The sequence below is a fragment of the Eupeodes corollae genome, chromosome 1 (assembly GCF_945859685.1).
Source record: "Eupeodes corollae chromosome 1, idEupCoro1.1, whole genome shotgun sequence".
Lineage (NCBI taxonomy): Eukaryota > Metazoa > Arthropoda > Insecta > Diptera > Syrphidae > Eupeodes > Eupeodes corollae.
Window position 1 is genome coordinate 39,259,597 of NC_079147.1, and position 13,581 is coordinate 39,273,177.

The window sequence follows — 13,581 nt, forward strand, 5'->3', positions numbered from 1 at the left end:
AAACTTCATCTGGTAGACTACTCTTTTGATAATCCCAGTGAACTAGCTAAAAAGGGTATCAAATATCCTCTTCGCTTTATAAAAAACTATAAATGGTTCGACTAATAAGAAGTAATTCTCTAGATTCATCTGGTATCACAATAAGCCTTTTCTTTTGGCCTAAGTGTGTGGATTCTGAATCCGCAGCCACTTTAACCTAACCTAACCTATCAATAATTGATAATTAATCCATTCCAAGGTTAAAAATAGAAGAAATAAATGTACAGAACGAGAGAGCTACGAATCTGAGCTACGACGGCTTATTATTGTACTGCATTTGGTATAATTTGATTTTCTCACTTCGAGGGTACATCTTTTAATCAGTACAATTTTTAATTATTTAAACCAAATTAACTAAGTCTTTGTTTTACGTGCGAAACAAATTAACCAATATCAAAACTTTTCCCTACTTAAGCTGAAAGCGTGTTATCATGTGTCTTAAGAATAATTATGGATGTTAACCTGAAAATACAAACCGAAGCTGTTAGAATATATTACCTGAATGCAAGTTTTAGAAAATCACGTTATTAATATTTATTACAACAATGAAGAAATTAAGTGAAAAAGAAATACAAAGTTTCTACATTGAATATAACATTTCTGAAAAATATTAGAAGAATATTGGTTTTCGGTTACGTTCTTTTCTGAACTTAAAACTATCGTTCAATTTGTACACAAGAAATTCCTTAACAGAGTTGGTACTAGTCTTAGAATTAGAACTCATAAAAAATAAAATAACAGTCAATTTCTTCACACTAGTAAAAAGCCCTTATTTTGTCATTTTCCAACAGAGTATTAGCTGAGACTCCTTTCCAAGCAACTACTCAAAATAAGCTAGAACCTTTTTCTATACCAAATGATTTATTCATCGAACTTACTTAGGTCTTCATATCTGTTAAGTCCGTTGGGAACACTTTAAGTGGCATAGGGCATCTACTACGCCTACGCGCCATAGTGTACGGTTTCCGGAGATGTGTTTCAGCTCCCTCCAACTCTTGCCTAGTGGCGCTGATTCCGACTCGACTGTCCTGCGCCATGTGCTTCTCGGTCATCCAGCTCTTCTTTCTTCTTGTGTGAGCGGATTGTTTGACCTGCAATGCAGTCGTTACCTTTTCGAAGCGTATGTTCAATCCATTGCAACTTACGTCTTCGTATTATAGATTCTATATAGGTTTCTGACCCGTCCTTCTATGAAGGACCTTATTTGATATACGGTTTGGCCAGAAAATCCTAAGGATGTTACAAAGGCATCTATTCATGAAGGTTTGCAGCTTTCTTGTTATGGCTGAAGTAACCTTCCAAGTGCTGCACTCATAAAGAAGCACAGATTCGACATTTGTGCTAAATAGTCGTAGGTTTGTTCTTAAGCTGAAAGAGTTATTCCTCCAAGTTTTTGACAGTATACCGAACGCCGCTTTTGCTTTGTCGATGCGGCAGATGGAGATCCATGATTCCTGAGAGAGTAAGCAAACATCGTCCCCATAATCCAAGTGCTTTAAATAGGATGTCAAAGTCCATTGGATCCCTCCGCTACCTGACAGAACTGAGCGCAGTACATCGCTTATCACCAACAAAAACTATATTGGCTGACTTCGCTTCGGATTTCAAAATCATCTGACAACCTACCATATCGTGCAGAACGTGACATTTGGATCCATTATATGCTGCTTTAATAATAGCAATTAGTTTTTCTTGGATGCATCTCCTCCGCAAAGCTATCCAGATATACTTCCTGTTAACTCTACCAAAGGCCTTCTCGAATTCGATGAACAGCAGGTGTAGTGGTGATCGATATTCAACGCACTGTTCAATAATGTTCCGCAGGGTGTTGATATGATCGATACAGGAGGATCAAGCGCGGAATCCTGCTTGTTCGGCATCGAGTGTGGCCTCAAGGTGTTCTCTGATGCGTTCCAGTATAACTTTTGCTACTATTTTGGCAACGGCTGGTAGAACGCAAATTCCTCTCTAGTTTTCGCACTTTGTTAGATCTCCTTTTTTGGGAGCTTGACGAAAATTCCCTTCTTCCACTCATGGGGGAAGCTTTCGGTGGTCCAGGCTTCTTTTATGAGCGGATAAAGCAGTTAGGTTGATGACGTTAGCGCTGCTTGTAAAAGCTCTGTGGAATTTCCATCAAGTCCTACCTCTTTGTTGTTCTTAAGTGCTTCAATTGCGCAACGACCTCATCTTGACTGGGAGGTGCGGTGCGGATTCGGGGATTAGTTTTTTCAGGCGCTTCAGGAGGTATCGGCTGCACGTTGTTTGCAAACACTCGATTTAAAACCGCGGAAAAGTATTCTTTCCACCTTCTGATTTGCAAATCCACCGAACTTATTACAGTAGCGTCTACTTCTTACTACTTCGATCAATGGCTGTCTTCTGCTATAAAAATGTATGCAAAATTTTAAAACTAAAATATAGCGGTCACCGATTTCGAGAAGGCTGTTTAGAGAAAAACACTGTTAAGTTTGTTTAAAATGTGGCCAGAGCCTTAGACTTCTAACACTTTTTCATTGAGAAATGCCACTAAAAGTGATAGGTAGGTAGGTAAAAATGGTGATCTCAAGGCATTCTATGTTTAGGAAGGTGGCAAGAGTAAATTCTTTATAATGGATTGTTTTTTCTACAGTACGCACTTCCTCATGGAGGGCAGTCTCCGTAGATTTGCCCTTAAGATAAGCATGCTGATAGCTTTCGAGAGGTCGTCCAACTAGGATTTCTCTTATATGGTAATCAAGAATGTGCTAAAAAGTTTTAAGCACAAAAGATGTTAAGCTTATTGGTCTGAAATTCTTCTCGGATTCGTGACCTCGCCTACCCACTTTCGGGATAAAAACTACTTTGACCTGTCTCCACGACATGGGCACATGTTTGAGAAGGAGACATCCTTTAAAAATTTGTTCCAGCCATGGAGCTGCCACATCAGGCAACTTTTGAAGCATAACTGGCAGTATGCCATCCATGGGGATTTATATGACCCACAAAATATTTTATCTGGTTATAACGGAATTGACTTGCTCCACATGAGCTACGTTTAGCTCTGTGGTTTTAAGCGATTAGGGGTTATCACTCTCGCAACCCGGAAAGTGCGTCTTCATCAGTAGCTCAAGAGATTCGGCTGGAGAGAGTGTCCAGGTTCCATCAGGCTTTTTTAGAAATGAAGGATAAAAATTTGCAGAGCCTTGCGGAGTCCTTTATGTCTTCAATTGAATGACAGTATTCTCTCCAGCCTTGTCTTTTGGCTGATGACAGGGATTGCTTGTAAATTTAAAGAGAGTCTTTATACGGTTGGTAAAACTTATGTTTGTGGCAGATATTGAAAATTGTCCTCGTCATTTTCCTAAGACTGGACAGTTCTTCATTCCACCAAGAAGGAAGGGTTTTACGGCTATATTTAACTGGCCAAGAGACTCTAAAAGCTTTACTTATAGAAGTTTCAAAGGTTTTCACCTTTGATTCAAGGTCTCCTATCGATTCAGTGAGATTCGGTAAGTTGCTTAGTTTGGAATTCGCAATTTAACTGAATTTCGTCCAGTCAGTTCTTTTGGGATTTCTGTAAGCGGAGGGTTTTTCGACTCGAAATTAATTTGAAAAAGAATCCACTTGTGATCCGAAAACGAATTCAAAGGGAAAACTCTCCAATTCTCCACTAATAAATTACTGTTGTTTACTTAAGTAACATCAAGCACATCCTCCCATGCATCATAATTTTCCGAGCTCGGAAAGACGAAAGTGGGAGTATTGCCTCTGTTACAAATGATCATATTGTTTTCAATCATAAAATCAGAAAGTGACTCACCTTGTTCGTTGATCACAGAACTTCCCCAAAGAGTATGCCGTGCATTTGCGTCGCCTCCGATCAGAAGGTTTGCCTTCTTGATGTTAGCTTCGGTTATGATTTTGCACACCTCCTCCGGAAGTGATGGTGCATTATAGGCAGAGAAATGAGAGGCCATTCTTATGTTCAAATCTGACAACTGTCAGATCGGGAGTGCTAAAATTTGGATATAAAAACCTTTTAATTGTTTCTTAGCTAAAATACAAGTTCTGGGATTACCTTGGTCTTGATCTGCGGTTTTATAAAAGAGGTCGAATTGGTTGTCTTGGAGGCCTCGCACCTTGAGGCCGTTTTTCCACGGTTCTTGGATAACGCCAATGTCGAAGTTTTCCTTCCTAAGGAAAACTCTCAGATTATCTAAAGCACCCTTAGAGTGCTTCAGATTAATCTGGATGACCTTCAGCGCGTTTTTTAATTATTTTTAGCTGCAGAGCTGGGGCCCGGCTCGGATCTCCACTCCGCTTATAACATCGTCAACCTCAAAGTTGTCATCAGCTTTGTCGGGTCTGTTCCCCGACTCTGCAGAATTTTAATGTTGGCATTCCTTATGCCAAAACTGAGCTTTTATTTATGCTCACCAGCGGCCTTTTCTCGACTGGGCGTCCCTTTCATGAATCACTCCGGTCTCTTCATTGTTTGGAAATCCTGGCAAGAATGTGAGAGGCCGTTTTGAAGCGGTTCCTGAGAAGAACGCCTTCTGGTGGTTTTTTGGATCCTCGAGTTGCACTGCTACTCGAGGGTTTCGGTTTTGTATACGGTTTAGGAAGTATAGGATAGACCTTAGCTGATCTCCATCTTGACAACGTGCAAGACAACTGTGGTGATCATTACCGCCCGGCACCCACTGGGAGGTTTTGAAACGAGGATTTTTGCCAGGCCATACTAAACACAAAATTAAAGTGACATTTTATGTCGAAATGTAGTGATTTTTTAAGTTAAAAATTTCTATTTTTCTGATCCAGCCTGAAGCTAATGAACTCCAAACTCCATTTTTTGGAAATCACAAATTAAGAAACATTATTCAAAAATATTTATAACTTAACTAAAATGGTTAAAATTTAAATTTGTTGCCGTTCAGAATTGCAACAGGCGTCAAACCGACCAAAAATTAAGTATTGTTCCTATTATTCTGGCCATAGCTGTGTAATGGCTTAAAGGATACAAATCTGAATAAACACAAATTCTCTTATACTCCTATCATGGAGGAATAGATAAAAATTCTTGTTTCCAGATTCATTCAAATACAAGATACGAATTTAAATTTTAAAGCTCACAGTTTATCAAAAAAACAAAAATGAAAAAAAATAAAAAACTAAGAGTCAGATGGATTTTATGGATTTTTGTTTTTATATTTTTGCATGTAGGTTACATTCATTCATTCATTTATATCTTTTTAGATATGTTTGTACTTATTATGATTTAAATTTGTCAGGGGAATAATATTTATTTGGAAATAAACAGAAAAAAAAAACATACAAAATGTTATTTGAATATTAACATATTCAACTGTTTTGGCATTTGATGATGAAATTTTATAATTTATGAGATATATTGCTGCAAAACATGTTGAATACAAAATATTTATATTCTACACCACGCCCGGCCCTGTCCGCCCCGCCCGTCCTCCCTGTGCGCAATATTAATTTTTCGATTCTTGTGTAAAATATAAGGTTTTAAATGACAAACAAAAATATATTACGTTTTGCGATAAATATGAATGAATTATAAAATAGAGCAAGTATGTTTGTAATTGAATAAAATTGAAATGAGTATATTATTAATGTTGTCGCCATAAAGATTGAATTTCGAAAATGACAGTTTTTAAGAGCTTATTTTATCTATATAACGATATAAAACCTTCAGTAAGCGTGGCGTGATGGTTAGTACAATTAGTACTATTGTGGCAGAGGTCTTGGGTTCAATCTCTGCCAAATTTATGTTTTGATAGAAATCAAACATTGTTTGTACACGATCAGAAAATACATTTGTTTGACTGCTTAAGTTTTACACTATTATCCATATTGCGGTTTCAAAAGTTAACATAAATAAAACACATATAAAATATTGTTTGTATTATAGCCCTACAAAAAAAGTCCAGAGGTGTCAAATCGCATGATCTTGGTGACCTGTTGATATCGCAACGACAAGAAACTACGCGGCCAGCCAATGTCTCTTGCAGTAAAGCCATATTCACTCGAGTTGTGTGTCATGTAGCACCTTCTTGTTGAACCCACATATTCTCCAGTCGTATTCTTCAACAGCAGGCAAAAAAAGTCACTTATCTTGTGATCCTAATGCTCCAAATTGACGATGACAGTCGTTCCGAAGAAGTAAGGTCCAATCCGGACCGAAGAGCGCACCAAACAGTGACTTTTTGTGGATGTAATTGCCTGTCTTTTATTACTTCAGGATTCTGAGAAACCCAAATACGACAATATTAGTTATTAACATACCAACCGAGTAAGAAATGTGCTTCGACGCTGAAGAAAATTTTGTAGGAAAAATCGCCGTACACCGCCTGTTGTTCAAGCCCAATCCAATGTATCTGAATGGTGGGCTGGCTTCAGTTCTTGTTTTTTACGGATGTACCTAGGTGTTGATCTAAATTCAAAATACGCCATAATGTAACGTAAGATAGTCCTATTTCCTGAGAACGAGAAGAAATCGGCACATTCAGGTCTTCGGTAACACTTTCACTTAAAACAGCTAAATTTTCAGTGGTATGAGCGAAACGATGATGCGCAGGTCTTACAATATCTGTAACCAATCCAGCCTCTTTAAATTTCTTTACAATTTTGCCTATTGCTTGTGTAGTTGGACGATTATTTAAACCGTTAAAGCTCGATACTTGGCTGTGGCAGAATCTCCATTTTTGAAGTAGGTATTAAATATTTGTATGCGTTGTGCGATTCCATTTTCTAGCATATCTGTGACTTTGTCGGAAACAGCAGTACGAATATTATTTTTTGGATAACAAACACGGACTATCCGTGTAAACCAGAGATTTGATGTAACCCCACAAAAAAAACAGGGGAGGGATAAATCTAGCGATCGTGCTGGTCACTGAAAATCTCCTCTAAGAGAGATAAGCCGTTCGGGGAAGTGTCCACGCAAGAAATTCATTGACATTCTCGCTGCGTTAGCCATGTCACAATGCTGTTGAAACCACCTTTTTCCTGCATTCATTTCTCCGATTAGAAATTCTTTAAACAGCCGAAAGTGTGCGTGTAGATCCCCAAATCCTTTTGATGTTTTCTGGTATCATACTAGTCTGTAGGTTACATTACTTTTCTTCTGCACACTACCGGTATCCATTTCCACACATAGCAGTTCTAGAGTTTTCCCATTTCAAGATTACAATTTAAAGCCATATGTAAATAGCTGCACTACTTAACTCCTTCTAGATCTTTTCCATTGAATTGCAATTGTTCTGCTCTTTGCTACTTTCATTCTTAAAGATCATAAACTTACAATTGCCGATGTTGCCTTCTAAACTCCATGTTTTACAATAATCTAACTTACTTACTTAAGGTGGCGCTACAGTCTGGGCGAACCTAGGCCTCAACCAACATGCGTCTCCAGCCAGCTCAGTTCCTAGATAGCTGTCTCCAGTTTCGCACGCCAAGTTGGTTGAGGTCTTCACCCACCTGCGTGCACCACCTGAGTCGCGGTCTTCCTCTACTCCGCCGTCTCTCGGGATTGGATTCGAAAACCTTCCGGGCTGGAGCGTTGATGTCCATTCGCTCTGCATGATCTAGCCATCTAGGCCGTTAATTCTGTTACCTAGGTCAATGTGGCTGTACAGTTCGTTCTTATATCTTCTCCTCCATTCTCCATCTATGCGTACGGGACCAAAAATCACCCGAGAATTTTTCTCTTAAAGCACCCTAAGACGCTCTCATCTTTATTTGACAGGGTCCAAGCCTCAGCACCATAAATGAGAACCGGTATGATGAGTGTCTTAAAGATGTTGATTTTACATGCTCGAGAGAGGACTTTACTTCTCAATTGCCTTCTAAGTCCAAAGTCTGTTTTAATGGCAGTGCCTAGGTAGAAAAAGTCCTTAACCACCTCAAAGTTATAGCTGTCCATGGTGACGTTTTTTGCAACACGTCGTTGTATGTCCTTTTTTGATGACCCATCTTTTTCGCTTCCGTCGCAATGCTCAAAAACCCTCTACTTACATCACGCTTTGTGCCCCTAGTGATGACGGTTGAGTTTTAAACAATTCTTTCCAGGACGATGTTGAAGAAGTCGCTTGACAGTGCATCGCCTTGTCTAAAATTTTTTTTTGACATGAAATGTATCAGTGAGATCTTTTCCGACTTTGATAGAGCAGCGTGCGTTCTAATCGTCATTCTGCCCAAACGGTACCATTGGGAGGTTTTTTTTATCTTTTGGTAAAATTTACGAAGCTCATTTCTGTTGTGACATCCCTCTATCTCCTCGATCGCGCGCTTCTCATGCTCTCTTTTTTTCCATCTAAGAAGCCGGTGTTCCTCTCTCCTCTTCTGCTCGTAGAACTCGCGAGCAGCTCTAGTCCTTTTGTGCAGCGCCGTTTTGTATGCCTCTTGTTTCGCTTCGTGCGCTTGCCGGCATTCGTCGTCAAACCAGGGGTTTCGCTATGGTTGCCCTGTGAAACCTAGCACTTCAGAGGCGGCATCTCTGATGGCTACAAAGCAATGTTGTCACTGGTTTTCAATGCTTAATGCAGGAAGCATAGGACTCCTTAAGAGGTTATTAGAGACTCGATCGGAAAAGGACATGGCAGTCTCTTGCGATTGTAGCCGTCTAACGTCAAAACTTCTCACAGTACTGCCTTGTTTTGGCTTGGATCGGGATATCCGTAGACGTACCTTGGCTACAACGAGGTAGTGATCCGAGTCAATGTTATCCCCTTGGAATGTTCGGATATCCTGAATACTGGAGAAATGTCGTTCGTCGATCGCAATGTGGTTAATCTGCTTAACGGTTGATTGATCAGGAGATTTTCATGTCCCCTTGTGGATATTAAGATGTGTGAACTGCGTACTAGCTACCAGAACGTCTCGCCCCGCAGCGAAATCGACCAGCCTGAATCCGTTGTCGGAGGTGGTGTCGTGCAGGCTGTATCTCCCGATTATGCAACCAAAGATGTCTTCTCTTCCTAGCTTGGCATTAAAATCTCCTTAGACAATTTTAATGTCATAGCCAGGGCACTGCTCATATGTCTTCAACATGAGCTCGAAGAATATATCTTTGGTGTCTTCATTTGTCTCCTCTTTTAGGGGATGCGCGCATATTAGACTTACAATAAAATAAATAAATTGGGTGGCGCAACAGTCCGTTTGAGAACTAGGGCCTAGTGACTGACAACTCTCAACCATTCCTGTGTTTGAGTACTGTTGTCAGGGATGGAAGGGATCAACAGTTTAAAGCTGAATCCGAACGACAAATTTGAGAAAGCACTTTTCATGACAAGATTTACTCTTGGAGAATTTGTCAATTCCTCGCAAGAGGCAGTAACCGTGAAAAGACTTTAGATGGCATAGGCAGGGATCGAACCCAAGTACTCTAGCATGAAAGTGCAACGCACTAACCATCATGCCACGGGTACTTATTAGGCTTATTTTGGCGAATTTAGACTCGATGCGGATTGTCGTAATGCGCTGGGCCAGAATGTTGAAACTCAAGACTTTTTGCCTTAGTCTACTTCCAACAACAAATCCACACCCAAATTGACGCTGTCGTTGTTCTCTGTAGCAGTCGCCGTAGTATAAATCGCAGTCTTTTAGTTTGCGTTTGCCCGGTCCATCCCATCGCACTTCTTGGATGGCGGTAATATCTGCCTTGCAGCAGTTTAGGGCTTCCGCTAATTGTTCGGCTGCACGTGGTCTGTTAAGGGACCTAACATTCCACGAACAGATCCTAAGTTGTTGTGCTTGGTTCGATCGCTTGGGTTGTCAACAGTAAATCTGTCCGTATCCGAGGCTTTTTTTTGCTTCGAAACTAAAGGTATTTTTTACGTGGCCAAGTGTGACCCAACAACACAACCCCCAACCTTAAGGGCCAGATCCTTATTATTATCATCACCTGAATTGAGATAACTGATTCTGATAATATGACATCATCTGCGTACATAATAACTTTTACTGTACCCGCACAAATTCAAACACCACAGAATAACCACTGTAACGTGTAAAAAGCAACGGACTAAGATTACAACCTTGTTTAAGACCATGGTTTGTTTCCAGTTTGTCTGATTTTTCCTTCCCATCAAACACTTGGGGAAATGATCGTTGTTGCAATTTTTCCAGTGCATCAATAAACCTTGTTGACACCCCTAAATTATACAACTTAAAAACATAACGCATCTCTGTCAATTGTGTCAAAAAATTTAAAATAATAAATTAAATTACTTTAACAAATGCTTAACAAATATCACTCAAACCAAATTTGACTGATTCTAATATTAACCTTCCCGTTACTTTGAAGACATATTCTTGGCTTAAACAACTACAGAAGCATTTTATCCTTCTAACCTAACTTAATCTCTTTCCAATTCTTTCCCTTAAAAAGCTAATATTTTTGTTCCTAATACCGTTAACGCTTATTGGCTTATTAAAGAATTGGTTTGAAAAAAGCAAAGCTTTGTAATGAGCAACGGTAGTTGCAGTCTTTTCTTACCAAATTGTTCACAAATCTTTGTTTATTTGTGGAAAAAGAAAGTAAAACTTTCATAAGTTTCTAACAAAAGTTTAGCATCAAGCTATCTATTAACTTTTAATAAAATGTATGGAATTACAAAAAAATAACATAAGTGGTGTAACAGCTCAAAGAAAACCAGAGCGCTTAGCGAGTCATATTAAGGATGGAGTGGTTAAAAGAGGGGAACTTCAGCTTTTAACCTTGGCTTCTTGCATGACAGTCATTTGCACTTACCATCACACAACCTTTACTACAGAGGTTTTGTGGTTTCCCCGTTTTCTTACTTATGTCGGGTGTATTTTTTAAAGGTATAAGATTTGCTATTGGAATAATTGTCAAACGAGCTGTCATACTAATAAACTGCATCCGTCATTCTTGTATTATACCTTTACTAATCACTCCGCAAAGGCTTTAACCAAAACAACGTTTAAAAATGTCTAGAAATGTATTATCGAGTTTTGCGCGCTGTTTGTCAACCTTATTAAGATTTGTTTCGCTTAATAATCTTTAGCAATAGATGGGGCTTAGCAGTTAAGTCAACCTGAAGATCTTAAAACTTAATTTTATCCCTAAAAATGACTGTTACATTGGAATATTTGTTCGTTATTATCGCGAACAGGACCGTTTTAAGATGGTACAACATGAGTGCGCTTTGTGGAATCAAGCGTTCAGTTACTGAATAGACAACTCTTTCGTGTGATTACACAAATTTGTGCGACTATATTCAATCTCTAAACTGCTAAAACAGCAGCGACGATTGATAAATTTAAAAGTCCGAAATGGCTTTGTGGCCTGAATAAATCAAAAACTCATACATTGGCGTTTCGTCCCGTTATTCTCACTTGCACCCACCGCAGTTAACGAGTGAGAAAACCTTGTCAATACGCAACTTTTATAAGTAAGTTTTGCCAAAGAATCTTTCCAGGTTTGAAAAATATTTAATAAGTTCCCTAATATGTGTCCTTAAGATGCCTTTGAGGGTTACACCAAAGCTAAGGAGCCATAGCATCTGCTTGAAACATTATTTAACTTTAATCATACACAAATATTTTACTCTGCAACAATGGTAGAAAGCAAAACTAAATGACTTTGGAGCTTATGGCTAAAAGGTCTAAATGTATTTCCACCTTTCTCTATATAAGCATTTAAAAACGGACCATTTTTGTAGTCATAGAATTTCACAGTTCTTAGTTTTTTTTAATAACACCTGTACTTACAAAATGACAGGTGAGAAGAACATTGTTGATTCATAGCTTAAACAGTCAGCGTCGTAAAGTCTTTTATCTTGCCCTTTCTTACCATTTTTTTTAATAAATTATGTTTCTCACTGTCAAGAACAGAGATTCGTCCTTAAGCAGAATAACATGAATGTATAGTAATATAATATTATTTATATCCTCACTATATTTTCAGACGAAAACACAGTTCCTGTAAAAAGATTAATTTACATTTGGTATCGCAATGGAATCGAACTTAAAACATTAAAACAAGCGAATTTAAAACATTTTGAAGTACTAAAAAATGGAACATTAAGATTGCCAATTAATCAAAAAGCCACCGGAGTTTATAAATGTTTAGTAAATGCAACAACATCGGGTCATCATTATCAAGCTCTCTTGTCAGAAAGTTGTTCTGTCGAATATCCAGGTACATACATACATATAAATAAGTTACAAAACTTTTTATTATTACTAAATTTATTAATTTATATTTAATTTCAGTTTTAAAGCGAATACCAATACATTATTCAAATTTAACTGCCTTACCAGGGATGCCAATTACTTTGAGTTGTCCAGTACAAAGTATACCAACGGCAAATGTCACCTGGTTACATGAGAACATTTCGATTGAAAGAAAACTTAAAGAAAACAGGCGAGTAAAGATCGAAAAGAAAACTATTCAATTGAATGTTTGATTGTTTTTGTTTTGTTAAAATTTAACTTAAAAACTTTTTTGTAATTTTTTTGCAGATTCATAATTTTGACAAATGGGAGTTTAGTGCTGAGGAACTTGACTGAAACAGATAGGGGGGAATACAAGTGAGTATACCATAGAAACTCAAAACATATGTACATTTTAAACATTTTTTAAAGTGCTTTGACAACATACGAAACAAGAATTGCAAACTATTAAATGCTTATTACATACGATTGAAAATTATGACAAGTCTGTTATGGCTGCCGCTTTGAATTGTCATAAATCAATAAGTTAACAAGATGTTTTAAAATTTGAACGTACGTTATTGGATAGGGTCCTGTTATTATACGATTTCATTTCAAGTTTACATTTATCTGTTAGCTCACAAAGTATTATGTTGAAGATTGCGTGGAAAATATAAAAATTTGAATTGTCTACCATTTAATTAATTTAATTATCGAATCGGTGTGATTATTTTAAGGGTATATTCAGCTTTTTTTTCCTTAAAATATAGTTTCGCATAAAATCCAACTTATATTTAGTTTTCGCCATTGACCAATTTGTTTCGAGGTTTGAAAGCGAGTTAGAGATTCAAATTTGCTATGTTTGGTGTCGAAATGAAACTGATGATTTGTAGAAATCTTATACATTACAATACATTATTTAAACAGAACTTTTCCTTCAATATACAGTGTCGAGCAAAAGTCTTGGTACCCGTGTGGGTATTCTTGATAAATGAGTTGTGTAAATGATATTAAGACACAATTTTCAATTTATGTTTTGATTTATTCAAGTTTAAGTTTATTTAACAAATTAACACAAGAAAAACAGAAAAATATCCTTCAAGGATCTTAAAAAAGTTAAAAGTAAAGTATTAGTCCCTAACAACAATAGTTCAAAAGTCTTGGTACCCTAGAAGGACAAACGAATTTAATTCGGTTTCGAATGTTTTATGTTAAGAATATAATTAACTAATATTTTGTGGGAAAACCTTTGAGCCTAATAGCCTCTTTTAAACGATTTGGCATAGAGTTCACAAGTTTTCGCATGACATCTGACCCTATTAATTTCCATTCTGATACCGGGAGCTCTTTAAGGTG

The 13,581-nt window shown here is 37.7% G+C and overlaps 1 protein-coding gene across 2 annotated transcripts in view; it reads left to right on the forward strand.

Annotated features, from left to right (window-relative positions):
- Window positions 1–13,581, forward strand: part of LOC129942587 (uncharacterized) — a 300,399-nt gene that overhangs the window by 254,412 nt on the left and 32,406 nt on the right. For both annotated transcript variants that reach the window (XM_056051592.1, XM_056051591.1), the window contains exons 4-6: window positions 11,978–12,211; window positions 12,286–12,436; window positions 12,535–12,603. In XM_056051592.1, the coding sequence (XP_055907567.1) occupies window positions 11,978–12,211; window positions 12,286–12,436; window positions 12,535–12,603 (454 nt within the window). The remainder of the gene's footprint in view (window positions 1–11,977; window positions 12,212–12,285; window positions 12,437–12,534; window positions 12,604–13,581) is intronic.